General features: G+C 37.8%; 1 protein-coding gene across 1 annotated transcript in view; it reads right to left on the reverse strand.

Moving 5' to 3' along the window:
- The window catches only part of ptprub (protein tyrosine phosphatase receptor type Ub), a 246,951-nt gene that overhangs the window by 193,019 nt on the left and 29,824 nt on the right, over positions 1-24,108 (reverse strand). The window contains exon 5 of the mRNA XM_084385145.1: positions 22,860-23,300. Coding sequence (XP_084241271.1) covers positions 22,860-22,929 — 70 coding nt within the window. The 5' untranslated portion in view covers positions 22,930-23,300. The remainder of the gene's footprint in view (positions 1-22,859; positions 23,301-24,108) is intronic.

Consider the following 24,108-nt stretch of genomic DNA (forward strand, 5'->3'; position numbering starts at 1 on the left):
CGCGAACACACGTCGTGATGGAGAAGGTAAGTTGGAAGAAAGCTCGTCTAACATTTTTAGGCTAGAACATTTAATATATAGCCCATCATATACATTATTATTGATGCAGTCAAAAACTCTACAACTACTCTGCAACCAGGCCAGAAGCTTTGGCTCAGTTTGGCTAGCTTACGTTATCTGAAACTAAGGGAAATGTTAGTGGGTATGGGAAGGAATGAAGATGTATTTCTTCATTTTATTTTAAATTATATATTATACTGTATTAATAGTCTTTCTAGTTACATTAAGGCTAACTGTTACATGTATTAAAGCAGAGTGCTCTGGGTGCAAACTGTTTGGAGCAATTTGTTATATTTTTGTAATTTTTGTATATTTGTAATTTTGAAATATAACATTAAAGCGTATATTTGATGTGATGAATTGCTCTGTCATTTATCAGATTTACCAATTGTTATAATTTCAATTTGTGCTGGTTAATTATGAACAATGGGTAAAATTGGGGGGCGGGGCTCCATTAGGGCTCCTCCCCTAACCGCATGTGATCTCACTCCAAGCTTTTGATAAAACTTGAGAACCCTGATATTATTACAATTTAAGTCAAAGGGATACTTCACCGATTAGCATTAAAGGGTTAGTTCACCCAAAAATGAAAATTCTGTCAGTAATTACTCACCCTCATGTTGTTCCAACCCCGTAAGACCTTCGTTCATCTTCGGAACACAAATTAAGATATTTTTGATTAAATCTGAGAGCTGGCTCACTCCTCCATAGGCTTCTAAGACACTATAACTTGCTGGCCCAGAAAATGTATTAAAGACATCGTTAATATAGTCCAAGTGACTACAGTGGCTCAATCTTAAGTTTATAAAGCGACGAGAATACTTTTTGTGCGCAAAAACAAACAAAAATAACGACTTTATTCCACTTTTCATTTCCTTCTCTCTGGGCCTCGAGTCTTTTCACGTAGTGTTTAAGCGTAGCGCGTCTGTGTTGCACGTCACCACGTATCACACACATGACCAGCGTCGCCCAATAGTGAGCCTACGTGGTGACGTGCAACACAGACGCGCTACGCTTAAACACTACGTGAAAAGACTCGAGGCCCAGAGAGAAGGAAATGAAAAGTGGAATAAAGTCGTTATTTTTGTTTGTTTTTGCGCACAAAAAGTATTCTCGTCGCTTGTTTTCCCGGTAGTTTGTTTGTTGGCTTCCATGGCTGGCAACCCTGGGTGTCGAAATACTATTGGGTAAATTGTCAGCGTGCAGGATCGCACAGACCAAAACAAAAACAGACATTCCGACACGGAACGCACATTTCAAAGTAGAGTAACTGGCTGTAGAAGTGTTTTTCAGAGAAACGAGTATGTGACTAAGCATGTTTCCTAAATATCTACAAACATATTATGGTATTTTTATGCTTTAGTACAGTCAAAAAAATGTACATGCAGCACCGTTTCCAGGGTTTGGTCAACAAAACAAAAATGTGTCATCCCCGCAGCACTCTATTCCTTTAAGATTGTACATAACCGTTGCAATTCCACCCATTGCAATAATATTAATAATAAAATGAATAAATCGTTTCTACAATTACAATAGACAGACCCACCAGAAAAATTCCCGGAGATCCACACCTCATTTCATCCCTGAATATGAGTTGGAGTTAAAGTTCAATTCAGTTTGTTCTTCTTTAAAGAACAGACACACCCTGCGGCAAACTGACAAGCCTGAGCAAAGGACATTGTCCCATTGTCACCAGCTGAATAAGTTAGTTACTATAATCAAGTTAATGTGTGGATTGAGCTGGCTAATGAAGTTATACTGAGTGTCTGCTCCAGGGAGCGAGGTGATATTTTCATCAGACAGCAAAGCTTTTTACTCCCCTGGGGCAAAAGGAAACAGACATAACACTATTTGTTATCTGGAGCACTAATGACCACCCTGGGAACCTGTCTGCTGTGGGCTTATACACGCACACGTGCACACACACAAAAACATACACACACTCTTAAAGCTGCCCGGGAGCAAAGGTGAGCAGCTTGATGAGTTGAGGACTTTCACTGCTTTAGATTTAAAGCAAAGCCACAGACATTACTGACTGGACTCATTATGGTGCATTGGTTCTTTCGAACAGTTTGTTGTAAAGAACCGATTTAAAAAAAAGAAGTGGTGGTTCTTTTATGACATGACATAAATACCAGACATATGGTCTGGCAAAGACATATGTAGGCACATATCCATTTTGTTCTATGAAGTTTAACACTTTAGTTTAGGGTCCAATTCTCACTTTTAACAAGTTGCTTATTAGCATGCATATTACTAGTATATTGGCTGTTTATTAGTACTTATAAGCATTTATTAATGCCTTATTCTGCATGACCATAGTCTACATCCCTAATCCTACCCAATACCTAAACTTAACAACTACCCTACTAACTTTTAATAAGCAGCAATTAGGAGTCTATTGAGGCAAAAGTCATAGTTAGTTAATAGTGAGAACTGGACACCCTAATCTAAAGTGTGACTAAGTTGTTGTTTTTTTTAATAGGGGTGTTTATTGCAATTTCATGGGTCCTAGTTCAGTTTATTGCAGCTATGATTTAGTTCATAAAAATAAAGTCATTTAGAACCTGTAATTTATTGGACGGTTCTCATTTATTGTGGAGAGATGGTTCTTGGTTCATTGAGATAGTGAGTTATTGTTGGATCACTTAGAATCAGATATGTATGAATGAATACGACATATCGTCAACCAGGTTCACAACACACGGTTTAAATGAACCAAGTACGATCTCTTGGTTCACTGAAACAGTGAGTTGTTAACCTGGATCATTTAGAATCAGATATGTATGAATTAATTTAAGAACTGCTTGAGCCAAAAGTCCAATTCATCAACAAATCATTGAGGTTTTGCAAACCAGTTCAGCTGAATCATTTTTAATCAGACTCTAAATTAATCAGTTAGTTGTTGACTCAAGAACAGCTCAGACCGAATTCAGTCTGATTTCTGAATGAATCATTTAGACTGTTTTCTGAATCGGTGTATTCTCTACAATGGTTCTGGGTCTTGACTAAAGACTGCTATGATATTTAAATAAAGTTGTTGTTTTTTTCCATTTAAGGCGAGACACGGCAGGCAAAAACATCGATTTTCATGCAGTGGTCAGTTTTGAGATTTTGGGCTAGTGTACTCCTTCAATATGTGTTCTTTCAAGCTGCTATAAAGAAAACGTTGAAAATACACATTAAGATGTTTATTTTATTACATTTTGTTTACTTGCGGCAGTAAGTTTCTCCCGAATTTACCAGGAAGTTAGCATTCCAACGCGACACGTCGAGATCCGTCTGTTTACTGAAGTCTGTCATGACCGGCATCGCTGTAAAGCTCTGAGTCTCCTGCACAACGCTATGTAACCCAAATATGGGCATTTCCTTTCTATCAGTAACCAATCGTGAATGTCCAAAGGGGGATTTAAAGCTAATGACGATTTCTCATTTAGAGCTATTTAAATCTTTAACTGCCGGTTTCTCAAAATGAGTTTTTTGTGATTCTCCAGTACAAACATCTCAGCCTATGTAGCACCTGTGTACACCAAACTTTCCAGTTATACACTTAGCAGTATTCTGAAGATATTTTCAGAAGGATTTGTTATTAATAAATCATTCCTGGCCTGATTTATGTGACATTTTAATAAAAAAAAAATGGCGAAAATCTATTTTTTATGGCTATGGAGTCGGACAGTATATTTTGATTCCCTATAGGTAATGAAAGCATATATCCTGGAATCCCTCTGAGTTTTTATTTTCGTCTTGTGTGTAAACAAAATGAAAAAAGAATTTTGCACCTGGCTTTATCATATGTTCAGATCTATCTACCGAAAATATATGCAAAACTGTGCATATTTAATGAGATAATGCCTAATTTGCATAATTAAACATACAAATTTCTAAAACTTGTAATACATTTTTTTTATATACTTGTGTAAGTAATCAACTGAGGAAGTTTCATGGTGATATCTATTATTTTAAAATGTTACCCTATTCACCTGCAGTGTCTCGCCTTAAAATAACAAAATATATATTATAAATATAACATTAATACATATACATAATATAAATACAATACATATATTACAATTAAATAAATAAATAATAAAATGGGGGAAAAAACAATCTCACTCTATATGAATCAGTGAGTTGACTCCAAGAACTGCTCAGACCGATTCACTCTAATTTGTGAATGAATTGTTCAACTGATTCATTTAAAAGACCAAACACAAAAGAATAATTTGCTAAGTTCAAAAACAGGGCCCTCCACGCAGTCAAAAGACATAAAATGCAGCTCTTCATCTAAAGATCTGTGCGCAAATCTCTTCCTTTAGACGCAGATAAATATTTATGAGCTAATAACGAAGAGATTAGGGGCTGCTCTGCTCGCTCAGTGTCTGTTCTGGGATTTGGTCTCTGGAATACCGCTTGAAATCTCTTGGGCAGAACCTCTGGCGCCACTCAGGCTCAGTGGACCAGAACAAATCCACAGCACCACAGTCATGCCATTATGTAGCATCCCAACGCTACGACGTGGGCTCAGGCATTAATTCACCGCCAATGGTGCAGGGCTTCCAATGCCTCGGTAAAGCTGTTGGGGTTAATACTGCTACAGAAAATACTAGCCTTAGTTGACCTATCCTCAATAAAAGAAATCTAAAATCTCTCCTTGCAGCAGGATAAGAGAAGCATGCACATCCCGTGGAGTCCCATTGAGTGCTACTGGCCAGGACTGGAAGTTTTAACTCAACACACAGGAGAAAGTATGCGCCAAACCTCTGAAGTTTGGTTACATTCATATGTCCTGAGGTCTGACTGGCCTTTGTAATAGGATTACGGCTGAGTTTGGAGGGGGACATATAAGACTGCATTCTTTAAAAGACTACTGAAAACCAGAACACAGCTGCCGCTGGTTAACCTGAAGTAAACCTGGTCCAACTGTGCTCGATGCACCATGCTAAATCCCAACAAGGAAGTAACTGAAGTAAAACTAACCTGAAGACATTCTTCAACATTAATCAAGAATGAAGTAATTAGGGGATATGCAGTCAAAAAAAGCAACCTTGTGACCTCTGTAAAGGTCTTAACAGTATAAATCAGTCATACAATGTACTAAGTTCATACTTTGTGAAAATGAATTATTAAAAGCATGAGACAACTATTTAAAAAGTAACAAAACGTATTGACGGGCAGAAATTCTGATTAAATTTTTTCCAGTGTATTCTGTACTACTGTGTTTTTGATGTGCTTTAAGACAAACCATGTGCAAATTCATAAGTCAACACTATTGCTGAGTATTTTCTCCTTAAAACTGCAGTGAACATCTGCACGGTTTGAAATCGCTGGCGTTTCTGACGTCACAAACTACCTTGTAACCAATCACGTCAATGTTTGATCGTCAACCAGTGGATCTCTGAGCTGGTGTGAGTGAGTGGAGGTGGGGCTAATTTGCATATTCATAGAACCGCGTACATTGAATTAGGCAAGGCCGTAGAGTTACATTGAAGCTATTTTAAGGCAAGAAGAATTTTTGGAAAAAAGCATTTAAAGGAAACAGTAACAGAAGGAAAACAGTAACATTTAAATTGTAATTTTGGTGATCAAAGATTAGTTTTAAGAGATAAAATGATTGAATACATGGTGACTTTAAATAACGTTTTTCGTTTTGGTTTAAAATTAAATCAATTAAAAGGCACAAAAAAACAATGTGTGGTTCTTGGCCAGAATAAGCTGTTATGTGGACCTTATATCGAAGTTCTGCCTACACAAGACTAATGTTAAACTTATTTAGCTTGAGGAAAAAGTGGAACTAAACAATCTTAGACTTTCATGCAGCAGTGCACATAAATCAAGAGTGAACAAGCACAAGGGCGAGATCAGAATATGAGATTCGGAAGCCGTTAACATTGTGCGCCTCAGTAAATGTGAGATCACTTGAAGTCACAGAGGGCATTGTCAGCAGCGCTTTGTTCTGTTTCTACTCAGTGTCACATGACGCCAAATAACTGCACCTACGTGCACTAACACCCATATTAGCCACTCATCTCTTTCCAAAGCCTTTTTCCTTCGCCTCCCTAATCCACCTACATCTCATGCCGGTTTAATCCCTGCTTAAACCCTTTCTCAATTAGCCAGTCTGACCAGCTAATGGATCCAGGGAGAAATAAAAGCGGTTCATGATGCCAGAGAAAACAAAAGATGTTACAGCTTGGTTAGATGCAATACAGTGCAACATATCAGCAAACAGCCAACACATTCTTCAAAGTGCTGCTTTGTTTTTTCAGCATTGTATTGTACCAATTTTACACTGTTAAAGAGTATCAAAGACAAAAGCACATAGAAGTTATACTTTGCATTGAAGTAGTGTATAGTATCGTAGCGCATGTAGTAAGTAAAACTACAGTAGTGTTAGGCCCTATTTAGTGTATAAAATAAAATAGTGTTCAAAAAATTGGTACACTAATGTAAACATTCTGACTGATACTGATAAACCAATAATTTTTATGGCAACTGATAAATGGTTTATATTTATTATAAAAATCATAGTCGACTTCTAGATGAATATTGATGCACGGATCCAGATTTTTCATTGACGATTCAAATTCCGATTTTTTCCCCAAGCAAATTGGCCGATTCCGATACAGGTTGCAGATTTTTTTTCTTAGTTCAAGAAAATGTATTTGTTGTTTATTGTCTCTATAACAGGCAAACTGTTTTTTTTTTAAACAAAAAATATCTGTAGCCATTTAAAATTAGAGGCAACCACTGCATCATAATCACGATCCAAACAAAGATGCTACACGCATGTAGCATGAGCAGTTGTTTTTGAATTTGAATTAGATTGTACAATTGCAAGATTTAAAGCAAAAACAAAATGGTCTGACTTTAGATTTGTGAAATTATGCTAAATAAGCATAATTGCATAATGAAAATGCAAATTCACTCTCTGACAGTAGGTGGTGCTTATGGAACCGCAGCAAGCACTATTTACCACAGAAGTCAGTGGAAAAGAAAATGCCAGAAGACAGTCAAGTTCCCTTCAGAGATCGAAATTGCTTCCAATTTATGGCCGGTCAACCAGTGCATCTCTAGATTAAAAAAAAACTCACAGTATAGCATCCAGTGCATTTCACATGTAGCTTAGTTGAAATGTAACCATAACGACCTCAGCCCAAAAAAACACCCTCCGAAAGGAGGACATGCAACACAGCACTGAAGCTGCCTCAGCTCCAGGCATAATGGCTATCCTCCAGATGTATTGATGGGAACTATTTTAAGGACACGCTCATGTAGGCCTCCTTTTACTCCTGTGTATGCTTGTTTACATGGAAGTAAAAATCTAGAAACAACGTGCATGTAGCTTTCCCCTGAAATGCGCTGTTGCGTAAAGTCATGTTTGATCTTTGCATAAAGCCTACAAGAAGTCTAAAAATGTCCATAAACCCCAAATTCTTTTGCTCTGGGTGTGAGAGTCGAGTAAAAACACACCAGTCTTAGCACTTAAGACACCAAAGCTTTCAATCCATTGATCTACAAGGGCTACAGGCAAGAATTATACTCTCTCACATGTTAAATGGAGCTAAATGATCGGTCCATCTAGCTCTGAGCTAGCTGTGTTAGCACTGACGTCAAGATAAAACAAGGAAGGAATAAATTCTACCTGTCAGACGGTCCTCATTCCTGATTAGTATCTGGAAGCAGAGAGGCTGAGTATTTCCCAGGAAGAATCAGACAGATGGGAATTGAAAAGGAGACAAGAGGAAGTGAAAATCTTGAGGACCTGATCCGAAAAATTATCCGAGACACAAAAACCCCGACCACAAGTGGTGATGTTTGTACAATAAACAGAATTATTAATGATTAGAACTATAATCAATCTGACCAATAGTTTTTACCAATATACAATTTTTTTTTTTTTATTATTATTATTATAATTATAATTATAATTATAATTATAATAATTATTATTATAATTATAATAATAATAATTATAATTATTATTATTATATTATTAATAATAATAATAATGCAACTAGTAATGTTAGTAACGTTACTATTATTAATTATAATATTATTATTAATAATAATTTGCTATATTTGCTAGTACTACTACTAAGTAGCAGCAAAATAGCCTATTTCTATTATTTTTAATAACAATATTAATAAACTATATTTGAAAATAATACAAAATAATTTACTACTACTACTACTACTACTACTAAATGCATATTATACATATATAAACATACATATATTTGCATATAATACTTCTAGTGCTAATAAAATAATATTGATGATAATAATTATTAAATATATAACATTAAATATAAATATATAATAATATAACATTAGACACACAAAAAAATATTCTAGTCCTAGAAAAATATTATTGGTCAATCTCTAATAATATTTAATTTACAAGTCTGACAGTGACATTTTTTGCATAAATCCAGAACTGTTTGACAAAGAATCAAAACTAGAGGTGGTGGGAGAAACTTTTCATGGCGAAGAGCGAAGCCCTTCAGAATTCAGGGCGAGACAGACACCGTCCCACAAGACGGAACGCAAACTCCAGCGAGCTTCATCTAGCGCGTGCATATGCATTATGGATGCCAACCAAGGGCTGCATGCTGATTTCAGCAGAGCCTAAGAATACGAAGGGCAATCTGAGAGATGGAACCAGAGGGAGAGGAAAGACAGACTGTGAGAGAGAGAGAGAGAGGGAGTAGATGAGAAAGTGCCGAGAGGAAGAAGCACTTCATCTGAGGTGATCGGATCATGATCTGGGAATAGAGTCCAGAGACCTGAGGGAGACAGGAAGAAGAGCTCTAAAAGAAGCGATAAGCTCTTTCTGCCGGTCGGTAGTAGATCAATAATCCTTCACTCTCAGGTCTCCAGCAAACACCTGAGTCTGAAACGGCTCACCTGTCATCTGGGCCCTTCATTCATTCAGTTATCCTCATTCTGCATTTATATAATTCAAAACCATATGATGGATCATTTCGAACATTTTATAAATTGCTTGACATCTACTTTGGCGTGCCAAGCGAGTGCTGGCAAGGCTTCCACTGACGTCTCGACACTATTTGGAGGCCATGTGGGAGAAATCATTCTGTACGCCACACGAATTGAGGAGCATGTGGGTGTAGACTAAGATGGTCTGAGAGGTAAACTGAAAATGCAGCTACCTCCAGGAAATCACACAAAATGGACAGTGGACATGTGCTTGTTACTGTGCTTTTACTTTAAAAGTACTGCTTCTAGAGAGGCATTGCTCTATAACAGGGATATACTGAAAAAAGCCTTCATTTTAAAAGCTCTGTTCCAAAACCCTGCAAACAAGAAGGCTGTTTCACAAGGTAAGAAGAAACATTACGCATTTTAGGAAACTTCTTTGATCCAAAATTAAAGTATACCTTTGTGAAGAAGGCAATCCACTGTTAATAGATTTTATATGCTACATACTAATATAACTTTGTTTTCATTTATTACTTAAAGCACACTTTAAGTACTTCGATACCACAGCAAAAACTACTAGCCAAACTAATAAAGTTCAAACATTATTAAAGGCAAGTGATAAACAGTCAGTAATAAAATAACAAATACAATAATTACAAGCATATTGTAACGTGCTGGTAAGGATAAGCATCACACACAAACTAGGAATACTTTTTATAGTCTTTAATAATAAATGCAGGAGATTGTTGGGGGTACACAAGAGATAAACGCATTACATAACTGACAGAGGACTGAACTGAAAAGAGAGTATGCAGGGGATAGCAAGGAGCTAAATAAGATACAGCTAATAATTATAAGTAACCATAGAAACAAACAGGAACATAACCAGAAACCAAGGAAACAAAACTAAACAGAGCAGGGAAACAAAACAGAATATCAAAATAAGAGTCCATGATTGCGACGCATAAACTGCGACACAACAAAGTTACAAATAAAAAGGTCTAACTGAAGTATTCAGATACAAAAATGTAATAATTAGGCCTAAAATGTAAAATAACACCATAGTGTTCCCTGTACTTAAATATTACCAGCTGTGTTTTGTTGTTTGATTAACATTAATGACTAATGTCTGCAGCAGGTATTTGTAGGCTGCTGTCACTTTAAGACCATATGCGCGGATCCAATATAATGATGCACATCCGTTTTCTATATCAACTGTTTTACGTTCACTTCAGTGGCGTAGCGTCTGGGTATGCACATGCATACGGGCCTGGGCGGATTGCCAAACTATTCCAAATAGGGATTTGTATAGGATTCTATAGCAATCAATCAAATAAAAATTATGTTTTGTGAGTGCTATTTTTATGCTTTTTTTTTTTATTTCACATTGTTAGCTTAGCTTCCTTTGAGCTCCTCTGCCTACATAGATATCAGTCTTCTAAGGTTTTGAGAATAGGCGTAAATGTGTTTCCATTAATACATTAAAGTCCGCGTGAACCGGAAGTTGCAAACGACTTTTCTCCAGTGTTGTGACGTATTTCCCAGTGAAAAGGTATATTGAACAGAGGGCAGGGTTTTTACTCTAGCGCTCCTCCTCTCCATCTCTCGCTCATAGCAGACTAACGGTTTGAGGGGAGTGGTTAAGCGTTTCCCAAACCAAGCCGTCAAACATACGTCATCAGGGAAGGTCCTCCAATGCAGAGGGGAGGGGCATTTTCAGATTTTGATTAAAGATTACAAAGCCAAAAAAAATTTTCGTGTGGATTGACTTGCACGGATGAATTGTTCACCACAAAACTAACAATTTAGGCAAACAAAGTAAATATGGTCAATTTTGAATTCATGTGGACTTTAACTACAGACTCAGCCTTCAGGTACATCCTTAAAGGGGTCATATAATGCCATTTTTGTACAAGCTAATATGATTCTTTAGGGTCTAAATTAAAAGTTTGTAATATACTTTAATCAAATTCTCATTAGTATTGTAAGAAACCACTCATTTTACCTGGTCAAAAACAGCTCTGTTTTCAGCACGCCGTTTAAGTGCATGTGTCTTTAAATGATAATGAGTTTTGCTCACCCCGCCCCTCTGTTCTGTGCGTACACCGTTTGTAACACAATAACACAATAACCATAACGCGTTGTTCATTATAAATGTGGGATTATGAATTGAGAATATTGAGAACGTCGTTGAAAACATGCCGTAATGTACCCTGATTGTAAACCTTAGCCGCATTCATCGTGAAGCGTGCAAGCGATTTGCAAAGATTAATATAAATATTAATGTAAAGGGTAATAAAACGTTACACTCACTTCAGTTATTCTGGAGGTGCGGCAGAAACACGAATAGTTGGTACCGATCCTTTTTTCAGGAGCAGCTTCTTAGCAATAACAGCTTTATACTGACTCTCGTTTGTAAAGCAGTCTGGTGTGTGAAATGATTCGTGCAAACATGAAAGCATTGACGTTGATCGTGGGGAATATTCCCTTCGAAAACAAACTCAGCCACTGCGTCTTCAGCGGTTCGGATTTAGGAACATCAAAATGACTGCTGTGTTCCTTATTACACCCAAGAACAGAACACCACAATCGCTTAGACGCCATTCTGCTCATAGACAGTGCTCCTCCAGCGTATCAACAATGACCGCGCCGGTCCGCGCGGACTATGATTGACAGCTCGCTCACGAGCGAGGGCGGGTCTGTGTTGAAACGCTGCTGTCAATCAACAATCGTGGGAGGGGCGTCCGACCGTGTGACGTCACGTGAGATGGGGGAAAACATATAAGAAGATTAAAAAATAAAACACTGGATGGATTTTTATCATTTTATGATGGTTGTGTACAGGCACTGCCAACACACATTTCAGTACAATCAACTTGTAAAAGTGCATGTACCATTATATGACCCCTTTAAACATTACGGACTGCTTGTAAACATAATTTAACATGATATATCAGTGTAAGCAAATATGACAAAGTGAAAACAGCATCTGAAAGCATGATCTTCAAACACACGCATGCACACATAAGGCACAGCACATGGGGCTCAGGTAGAACAGACAGGTGTGAAAGAGAAGTCTGCTGATGTGACAGTGATACAGTCCCTGCTGACACCGGGCGCACTCATGCCATAACCTGCCAAGAACAGCTGTCACACCAGGGATAAGTCACCAACGGGAACAGAAAGAGCACTTCCCATTCAAATAACATCCACAATGCTGGCAGGTGTCATTGAAAGCTGTAAAATAGAGAAAACTGACTATTTCAGGCTTGATCTCCATTGGGATGTGTGAATGTGTGCGTTTAGATCAAGCTGACACCACCTACACCTTAATTATCGTTTCAAGTCAGAAGACCTCACATCCCGTTCATTCCATCTATAATGAATTAATGGTGGCAATAAGGGGTTAAGCGTATAGTAGTTGATCCGTGATCCGTATACGGACCAGGCCCTACGGTTCGGCACGCATGTGATTCACTGATTAATTACAACTTTAACCTGCATAGAGCGAATGCTTATTATCTGCATGTGTTTTGTCTTGCCAGTTTACACATTCAATAGGTCCTATTATGCTTTTACATTTTTTCAACTTAGTGTGTAATGTTGCTGTTTGAGCATGCAAAAGATCTGCAAGGTTACAAAGCTCAAAATCCACTCCAAAGGGAGATATTTTATTCAACAGAATGCAGTTTCCCAGAACTACAATGAATTTTAACTCATTTTCAACTCATTTAAATAACCTCCACCCACGGAATATGCAAAAAAAAGGGGACGAGGTGCACGTGTTGTCGCTATGTCAAAGAGACACTGTTTTTTTTTTTCACCCCGTTTCCAAAACACATTTGTTTGGCCTTCCTAAGGCTGACAAACTTAGAGTGGTTCAAATTCATTTTAAACACTGTTCCTGAACATTATAACCCCAACGTTTGTCTGTGCACTACACATTTTACGGAGAACAGCTTCCAGAAACGAAAGCTACTCCTGAAATGGATCATTTTCCATTTTGTCAGGACAATCTGTTGTTTGTGGAACTTATTTCTAGTTGCGTTTTCTATTAACAGTTCCAATTATAAGTTTTATGTTAATTATTGCTACGATGTAAACAAATGGCAAAGCTGTTTGGCTCCACTCACCTGCTAGTCAACATTAGTGTTGCTATAGTTTACTGTAGTTTTTGTAAGCTCTCGTTTTTGGTTTTGTGACTGATTACTGTTTGTATTAACAGTTTTCCGACAAGTATCATGATTAGACATTTTAGATTCGAAGTTATACAACATTTAAGAAAATTACACACAAAAAAAACACTGTTTCTGAAGTGTCCTGCGAAATCCGTGCTTGCAAAGTTCGTGCATGAAATCCATTCTGGACAATCCTCTTGTTTGTTGTATTCTTAAGTCTGAATCAGGCTTGAATTGGTTTGATATTGATCATTAATATTTACATCTGAATACTAGAGCTTACGGTTATGGTAATGGTCGTGGCATTTCCAGAACGCGCTAAGAGCCAACAACACCACACTGGGCTAGCTAACCCAATCACTGCACATTTCATATTTCAGAAGGAGGGACTTCACCAAAACAGACTGAGGAGAAAGGTACTGTAATAAATGTAAAATATGTGAAAAAATAACGTATTTTTTGAACAATCAAGCATGAAAGCATATTCTAGAAATCGGATGTGTATCATTATATTGGATCCATGCATTAGGTCTTAAAGTGACAGCAGCTGTCTGCTGTTGTCAATGTTAATCAAACAACAAAACACCGCTTTAACAAAGATTAATCTATATTCAATTTATAAATTGAACACTATAGTTTTTACCTACATATTTCGTTTTATATTTTACATTTAATTATTACATTTCTGTACTACAGTTAGTGAATACTAGAATACTACAGTTAGACCTTACTTTATTTGTTTCTTTATTATATTGTATTTATCTACTTTTTTTATACTGACTGTTCACTTGCCACTAATAATGTTTGAACTTTATTAGTTAGGCAAGCAGTCTTTGCTGTGGTATCTTACTTAAAGTTGTGCATTAAGTAATAAATGGAAAGCAAAGTTACCCCCAGAGTGATCCGAACTGAGTTTTGTGATCCGTTGAACCACTAGTGCCGATGTGATTATGGGCCACCCGCGTGATGTCACACAGCTCGCCTAAAGGATGCCCATGAGAACCTGTTATACAGGCTTATAACTATCCATACAGTATCAGGAAACTTCATTGGAAAGTGCTGTTCTCATTTAGTGGTTTCGTATTTCATAGCGTCAACAGAGGAGTGAGAGCTGACGTTAGCACTGGGTGCACGGAAACGTAGCGCTCTCTCTGCTGATTTAACTCTGCAAGTTTTGTGTAACTTGACAATTTGTAATTGGGCAACATTTTGGAAATCGAGAAAGATGACGGCTGCTATACAGCTAAAGGCGTTTGCGTGCCAGAGGAGGAAATAGTCGGGAGGTTTGGCGCACATCCACTCCTGACCCAGCGTCATTCGAGCAGGGGAACGAATTCAGTGGATTTTTTGAAATTCAAACTAAATCTTCTCATAGATCAATGCCTGAGACTGTAACTTGATACTTTCCCAAAGGATCTCCGGAGAATGACAAAGGGCTTTCTGCAGATTGTGTATCCAGAAGTACAGGCGGCAACTTTCTGCTTGGGTGTCACATTGAGGAAAAGTAGGAGAAAACAACAGACAGGAAAGTTAACAGCCTACCAGATGGGTGTGTTTATGATGAGATCTAACAAGTATGACAGACTGCTTCTGTGATTGCGAGCTCATGCTCGCTGCCAATAACTGCTGAAAAGTGCCAGAGTTTCTAGAAGTTGGCATCACTTTTTGGAGATATTTATAGAGGTGGATTAGGATGAGATAATCTGTCTATGTGCTTTAAAATAAGTCCAAATTCTGTCAGAAAGGACAAATGATGCACAATGCATCAAGATCGTGACTATATCGGTAGTGGTCATTATTAGCATTTTATAAAATTATAAACATCAGAAGAATTAGGAACATCTTCATCTTGTTCAAAAGTTTTCACCCCCAGCTCTAATTCATCGTGGTTCCTTGTGCATCAGTGAATGTTTTCACCATTTGTAATAGTTGTGTAACTGAGTCCCTCAGTTGTCCTCAGTGTGAAAAGATATATCTAAAAAAAAAAATTCAGTGTCACTAATAAAGAGTTCAAATATGCAAAAAGATGCTGGAAAACCAAAGAATTTACAGGACCTGGAGGATTTTTCTGAAGGACGTTGGGCAGTTTAACTGCTCAGGACAAACCAGAAACTCATTAACAACTATCACAAAACAAAAAAACAGCAGTGGATCATCCAGATAATGACACACAGTATTAAGAATCAAGTGTGCAAACTTTGGAGCGGGGTCATTTTTATAAATTCAACTTCTATTTTGTCTTGTGGACTATATCTTATTATTAAATATCTTATTCAGGGCAGTACTAAATAAAAATAAAAAACACATGTTGTATGATCCCACTAATTTTGTTAAAGTCCCCCTGTCGTAAATTTGACCCTTAAAATCTTTGATCACCAAAATTACATATTTAAATGTTTTTTCCTTGAAAACAAATTCATCATGCCTTAAAATACTGTAGCTTGAATGTAACTACACCCTTGCCTGATTTAGTATACGCGATTCCATGAAAATGCAAATTAGCCCCGCCTCCACTCACTCACACCAGCTCAGAGATCCACTGGTTGATGATCAAACATTGACGTGATTGGTTACAAGGTAGTTTGTGACGTCAGAAACGCCAGCGATTTCAAACCGCGTTTTTTGAGACCGTCTTTGGTTCACTGCAGTTTTAAAGATAAAATACTCAACAACAATGGTGTTGACTCATGAATTTGCACATGGTTTGTCTTAAAGCATGTTAAAAACACAACATATACATATAGACAACATTTAAAGCTTGATTTTCACAACGGGGGAACATTTTGCAGATTCTAAAAGGTGTAGGCTATGCAAACTTTTGACCATGACTGTTGCACAGTGGTAAGCATAGATCTAATAGATCCCATTCTGGATATTTATCTATATTCTGGATATTTTTGCAGATATTTTATGTCACAACATCATAAAATCAATTATTATTCATCATCTCAAACAATATAAAAAAAAAAAAAAAAAAAAAAAAAAACACTTTCCAATTTACAATAAAAGAAAAGACAAGGAAATCCAAATGTATTCTAACTCCTGCCCTGAGGGTTATACAATATTTTATGATCGCATTACATTCATATGAGTCCAGGTATGAGTCTGGATGCCTTTCACCCACTATATTTCATACCCACTATATTTCATGTCTCTATATCAGAAACACATGGTTCATAAAGGGGGTCCTTGTTTGATGGAGTCTTAGTGAAATGGACTTTCCTGGGCTCATGGATCAATACGACTTTAATCTCTGCTGGACGGGGCCACGAGAGGCTGAGTATGGAGAATAAGGGCAGGGCTGGTGTAAATCTCTCCAGCCTGTCAGTGCAGCACTAGGGGCCAAGATGAAATTCAGAAACCTCAAGAGCTCCACCACAAACCTCATCAGTACATCCCTGAGATTTATGTGACAGCTGTGTGTGTATTCCTTCGATAATGCATCCACAAAACACACAAGCCATACAAACACACTAAATGCTAATCGGTGAATCCATAAAGCGTGATATTTGTAGCATGTGAATCTAAAACTCAAGTTAAATGGTCAGCGAAATGGGAAGTTTTGCCATAAAACAAATGTTATGAGCAGTCTTATCACCATACACAGTGTAATACTGCGAAAGGTGAGAGAGAAAGAAATAGCGAAAGAGGGAGAGGCTTGAAAAACACTCACAATGAAGAGAGAATAAATAGTCATGCAATTACAAAAGATCTATTCTACTGAGGGGACATTTTGCATCCTCAGATCATCGTACTTGCCAGGAACTGGCAAATCAGATAAATGATTCAGACAAGAGCTCACCCCATTTGTTTAAAGAAAAGGTACAAGGAAAATGCCACCGGGACACATTGATTATATGAAAGCACTGAAACAAGCAGAGACCTTCAAAACAGGTCATGAAGACAAAAGGCCAGCGCGAAGACTCGCTGAATACTGCATTGCAAGTCTCACGACAGAAAGAAATGTTCAAAAAAACAATATAATGAAGGCCAAACAATATGCTGAAGCTCTTTATATTTCTTATTTCTTGCACATATTTTTATACTAGCGGAACACAAAGCATATGTTACTTAAGTTCAGTTCAATCCTAAAATGTTAAATCGTGGGCAAACCATGCACTTAAAAAGATTAAATCCATTTATTATGCTATAATTTTCTTTTAGGCTAACATTTCATTTGTTAACAATGAAGTTACATTCAAATTAGTCAGAAAATGTTCAAAGGGCTGCACACTATCACATTCCTTGTAAAGTGAGGAAGAACGGAAGTCTCTAAGCACCTTCATTTATTTAATGTTAAAATCTTTTGAGTTGAACCTTTTTTCAGCAGCCTTGCTTCTTAACATCCTAAATCACCACTGAGCATTCTATTGAACATGACTGGCTTCCGACCTCAACAACCCTTAATTAGCTGTCCATTGAGGAAATCTTGCCACAAAAACATGGGTCTGTGCAATTATGTCCTCGGCTGTTGTGGCATCTCTCAGAGCAGATCTTTCAGGAGCTGAGAGGGACTCTTGAGTGACTGGCTAGCTTCTAATGACAGAAGAAGAAAAAAAATAATCACCTGAAAAAGCAAAGTTGCCAAGAACAGCAGAAGGTACTCTCATGGCAAGAAGAGACCTTTTTTTGAGACCTATCAGTACTTGAAATGAAAAATGTCAAAAAAAATATTCCCATCCCTAACAATTGCAGCCTTGGTGAGCATAAGTAAATTGCGTTAGACTTAGCAAGTCTCTTATTTTGCGAATGGAAATATGCTCCTAAATATCAATTAACAACATTTCCAGAAAATATTTCGTACCCTTGGGTGGATGTAATTCAAAAAGGCGTCGCTGAGACGCTCTTTAGTCTCAATCATTGTTTACCATCACCTGTGAAATTACTAGGCTTAAAAATAAAGTATATTCACCACCCACACACTGTAAACACCTGCAATCCTCTGATATGAGGTGCTGCTCAACAGACACTAAACAAAGTTAAGGCAAAAAGCTTCCTGAAAATGAAAATGAAAATGAAAAAAGCGTAGCCCCAGGCATTACTGCTTGTAAGGAGGAGAACAAATCATAGTGTGCGCTGTCGGGATGAATTCAAAAATGCTGCACCTGGGTAGGCTGGATTTAACATGGGAGAATCTAACCAGGCAGAGATCTTTCTCTAGCGAAATTCGCCAAACTTAAGGGCAAGCCGAGGCTTCGAAGTGCCTTCCTGTTCTGGAGTCTGTGATGATCTATTTCACTGTCATTTTCACATCTAAACACCAGTCTCAGATCCTCTTAGAGCCAAATTTCCATCAGGGGCCCCTTGAAATTGGAACTGTTTTTTGAAATCCATAGATAAATCAGTGAGGAATGGAGCAGCCTTCCAGAGACAACAAAAGGAAAAGCCAGCACCGGTTCGCTCTGTTGTCGTACGCTCGTTTCCCATCAGATGTTGACTCTGAGCAGCTCTGCCGTTTGAAGAAGAGGAGGAGAGAGCCGTCTGGCAGTCCTCCCTCCCCAAAACCCCCTCCCCGCAGCTCTTATATATGACAGGCGAGTCCAAAGAAAACATTTCTCGACAAGAGACGGACTGCCTCTGATGCCGGGGAATGAGCGCTCTCAGCTGTTGCATTCAAAACCTTCTCCGACACATTCCCTCATTATTTCGGTGGCGCTTAACACTGAAAGGGGAAATAAAAGAACCTCTGAGCTTCTACAGCAGATGGAAGTGCAGGGGGAAAAAAAAGCTATACGCAATTTCCTTAATTACAAAGGAAATAAGATTCTGGTCACCAGGGTCCTCGCCGCCTCCTGTTTTACAGGTACTCTGCAATTAAATGAGGTCAAAGAATTTGGATGTCATGTTGATTCTGATTAATGAATCTGTTTGATGCGTAATATCTGGGTGCCCGAGACATCCGAGCCCTCCTACCACGGTCTCCCGCCTACACCTGGGCACCAGGGCGGTCTCATTGAACTTCAGACATGTTGTATTATCTCATAATCAGTGGGGAAATCCCTATAAAACTTCATCCCCACTTTCATAACTTTACCATAACAAGCTTTTTTGCATGATGACTCACTCAGTTGCTTCAGTGGGTCCCGGGAAAATGGATACCACCTTGATGCACATGCCATTCTCTGTACTACAAGAAACAGTTGAAGTCTAAGCTATAACTAAGCTAGAGGACTGACAGTCCAGCAAACCTGAGGAAGCCAATTAGGCACTGTGGCAGGACAGAAACTCATATTTTCCAAACATCATATTGAAAAGCACTTCAAATTCAAGATCTTGTGTACAAGTCAAGTGGCAGATCGACATCAACCAAGCCTATTTCTCCAGCCTACACTTTGCCATTGACCACAAGTGGTAGGCTAATTTTGATCAAATGTCATGTAAAATTAACAAGGATGCAACTCTATTGAAATTTTGGCTGACACTTAGAATAATTCATTATATTTTGAAGCTGATAGATATGAATCTACATTTTTGTGGGTTGAAAGGAAAACAAAACTCATAAATAAATACAGTCCAGATGTATCCCTCAAATAATAGGCTACACCAGACATAGGCCTACTTATTTTAATTAATTCCAGTTAATTTATGATTTAAAATGATTTATTAGGCTACTTGCTGAAATCTTTCTTATCCCTCACTCACTTAAATGTGGTCAACCACAAAACAATTGGAATAAAGAAACTTTCTTTTAAAAAGTTAAATGGAAAATATAACTTCACAAATGTCATGGAAGAAAAACATTAAAAAATTTGGCTAATTATATGGCTAACTGGAAATAATGGGGTATGATGACCTGGCTATCATAATAAGAAGCTATAATCAGCCTATTTTACTCATCAGTCTGATAACAAAAACATAAGTCGCATTCAGCACCTAATACATCGCTAAAAATTAGTTCAAATCAAATTCTCTATGTCGTTATCAATATTGGCCAATGAAAGACCCATATCTGTCAAATCCTACTAATCCCACCACAACACAACACACATTATGCTGAGTTATATTAACAGATACGATCTGGCTTTAACAGATTATTCAAAATGTCAATACCATTGAATAAAACTTTGTGGCACAACCCAACAAAGAGCACTGCATGTCAAACCTCCTGAGACTCCATCACTAGGCAGCAAATGTGAAGCTGCCCCATTCTGTCTCAGCTTTAGTATAATTATCTTCATGTGCTTTAATTATTTCCCTATTCCTCCTAATGATGTGCTTCATTCCGCTTATTATAGACATTCGCTTGTGTCGGTTCCAGCATAGCGACACAGTTTGGATTGCAACAGCATCTATGATTATGAACAGCAGAACTAAAAGAAAATATATCCTTGAAAGGTGAAATCAATTGCAGGTCACCGTCAGCCATGCAATCATTATGCTATTCATACATTTAAAAAAATCTAAACCTTACTTAACCTCAATACTGATTCTAGTGCATTTTCAATCAAAGCAACCTCACCAGCACCCCCCCCCCCCCCCCAAAAAAAAGGTTTTGTGCAAAAAGTGCTTTTATGCATTTGTACGAACCATTTCATTCTTTTTTTTTAATTAGCCTAGCCTACAACATCAGTGCTTATAAAGTTCACTCATTCATTACTATAAAACTCAAAATAATGATGCACAGCTCACAAAAGGAAAGCATAGGCTACAGCATTGCAGCTTGATAGGGAGGCTGTGAAAAGCTATAAATGAGACAGAAACTTGGTTACAATGCCAGTATTCATCTCACGTCAGGTCACTCATCGCTACCTTCTGTCAACCAGGCCATGGGAAAACAAGAGAAAAAAAAAACAATGGCGGAAACAGCAGCCAAACACAATAAGAGTGGATTACACTGTGCAAATCAGGCCAAAAACCAACAGAAACTAGGATTAGACTGCAGCTGAAGAGCAGAGGGGAATGCACAGACCGAAGCAGTAGTCACAGAACCCGGCTACAGCTACTTGACAGCTTGCTAAATGGAAGCCATTTAGTTAACTGAAAATCAATAGCTTCCTCAAATGGATCATGATTGTTTGTCAAGTTTCTTGGCCGAATCATGCGACATGTTTCCTACAGCCTGGCTCAGAGGGAGTGGTCCATCCTGAGCAATCACACACGGCACCCTTCAGTTCTCCTGGACCTGCTCTCTGCCTGTCTTCATACAGCCCACTTACAGTGTGGAGGAGGAAGCAGTTCATAATATCTGTGTGTGTGTGTGGATCAGGTTATGCCTGCGAGGATAGTAAAATCTGAAATCAAAAACTGTGGCAAACAGCCAACACTCCTCACGAAGAAAACAGCTTAGGCACATAACATTGGTACTTACTAAGTCATTTAAAATAATGTAAATGTAAAAAATGCAAAAGGGTTTGCTGGTTTTCCAAGACTGGTCAGGGTGATCTGTTGACTGGGAGACCAGCTTAAACCAGTTAAAACCAGCAAATACCAGCAGCTGATGTTTTTCCAGGAGGGAAAAAAAAAACACCATTGGATGACGAATGAGGACTCATTTAAATGTGTACAATTTGCATTTGTATATTTTCTTAATTCAAATGTGAATGTACTCCCATGATCTACACATTACCTTGCAAATCAATCAATCAGCCTAAACTGGTTTGCTGGTTTTAGGTGGTCTCCCAGCCTGGTCAGTAGGCTGCTTTTGTGCACACACAGCTAAACCAGTTCAGATATAAATTAGATAAGACCAGAAAACAATCTTAGGTTCGTTATGGCTATTTATTCATTCATCTCTTATACAGTAAAACACAGAGGAGTGGAGCCAAACTCAGATGGACTTTAAAAGACATTGTTATTTAAATGACTAAGAAACCTATTTTGGACATGAGATAATAGGCTCCTGGACGCTGTGGGCGCCTCAGTGCGTGAACAACTCATAAACAAGCCGAGATAATTCATAAGCATAACCGGATAATATATGCGAGAGCTTTTTATCAGCAATAAAGAGCGCAGTGAAGTGAATCAAGGATTCAGTTACATGACTGTACTTCACACTACTCTCCAAATATACTTCACTGTAAAATACTTAGTCCTACTAAAAGCGGGAAAAGGCGTGTATAACGCTTATTTCGTGGTAAAAAAAAAAATAGTTTTAAGCAAACCAAAAGTGTTAACTCAGTTAAAACAAAAATAACTTATGCTGGTGGTTAATTCACTTTAAAATACAATTCACTGTCAATCATTATGACGTGGATTCGATAAAAAAAAAATATATATATATATAAAAATCTATTTCACTGCTTTTATTACACGTCTGGTGCATCCACAAATGATTCGTTAATTCAACCGCTGATTTCAAGCACCGCAGATGAGACTACACTTGTTTACATTATAGCGACCAACTTGAATGAAAAATACACTACAACAATAATTCAAAGACCACTCTATGAACCACGTCAATCATAACTTCTGAGGGAATGTTTAAACAGGCGTCTTAGCCTAGCAAATAACAGCCTGAAACACAGTTATGTTTTTTTTTTTAGCTTTTGATGGCACATTCAATGCTTTTATGACAACCGAGACCAAAGCTCTCCGTTATTAGAAAAGTTCATCGACTCATAAGTGCAACTCAGTCTCCTTTTGCTGTCAAGACAACAAGCTTACGCTTCCCAAATCCTCAAAACACACACAAGTTTGAAAGTGCGCAGTCCCTGTAACTCCAGATAAACGGGACTTTACCTGTTGGTCCCTCTACGCTGTCTGCGTGAATCTGAACAGCCAGGATCAAGAGAAATGCGCAGGTATTCATTTTCTGTTGTTAGTCCAGTTGGGAAAACAAGCCGAAATCATTTCAGTGGCTCCAGTAGTTTGGATGGTGAAGTTGTGGACTCACTCCCGTTCATCGATTCCCGAAATCCAGCCGAAGCTCAGTTCAGAGTCGTGTGAAGTGATACGGGGACAGTGCGATCTGTTCAAACTGACGTCAGGATAAACAGTTCGAAGCGATGTTTCTTTCTCTCCGAGCGCACTTTCTGGCGCTCGAGTATGCGTAGTGTACTTGAAAGTGTGCGAACGACGCCCCCATGCGGGGCTTTACAGAAGTTCAGCTCGAATCATCCTGGTGTTCATAATATGATTCATCGTAATCTCTTTAACCTGGCTACTGAAGACAAGCAGCTTCTATAACAGGGAAATTAATGATTTATATTGGTTAATAAAATTAGAGGAAAAGGGGTATGCATTCTTGCATTCTTTAAAACAGAATTCTAGTTGTCATCCTTTTTTGACTCCAAGGTTGCATTGCTGCCTCTGAGTTGTGTATATCTGATATATACACACACTGATATAGAACTGTATTTTCCTCAATAAAAGGGTTCGGTGGACAAAAAAATATGTCAATTTTGGTATGAAAGTACAATATAACGCAATATGATTTTTTTTTTTTTAAGTGTCAATTAATTAAACCTATATCAATGTAGCTAAAAAGATCCAGAGAAAATGCAATATTAGTTTACAAGACCTTCTATCTTCTATCTTCTTTTATTTTATTTATTTTTTGCATTTAAGCTTAAGATTGTTTTAACATAACATAAATATATACATTTAAATGTCTTAAATATGAATAGTATAATATAATATAATATATTTTGGCATATCAGTTTGATGAGTTTGCAACTGTTGCTGCATCTACATTTAGCGGCTTGAATTTGCATGGAAAATAAAGAGTAAATTAACAAATCGTATATGTATTATAAACAGTTTCTTGCATGACAGTTTTGTATGCATAGCTGTCATGTTAGCTGTCAAAACCATGTCATGCGAGAAACAGCATATATAAGATTTGTTATTGAAATTACAAATTCAAGCCGGTAAACCAGACTTTCAGTAGGTTTCCAGTTCTCCAGAACAATAGCCATTCTGAGGCCAACAAGCTATGGGCCATCTTATCTCCGCAGTTCCACAGGTTGGATGGATTTGTGTTAATCTG

Source organism: Rutilus rutilus (assembly GCF_951802725.1).
Source record: "Rutilus rutilus genome assembly, chromosome: 17".
Lineage (NCBI taxonomy): Eukaryota > Metazoa > Chordata > Actinopteri > Cypriniformes > Leuciscidae > Rutilus > Rutilus rutilus.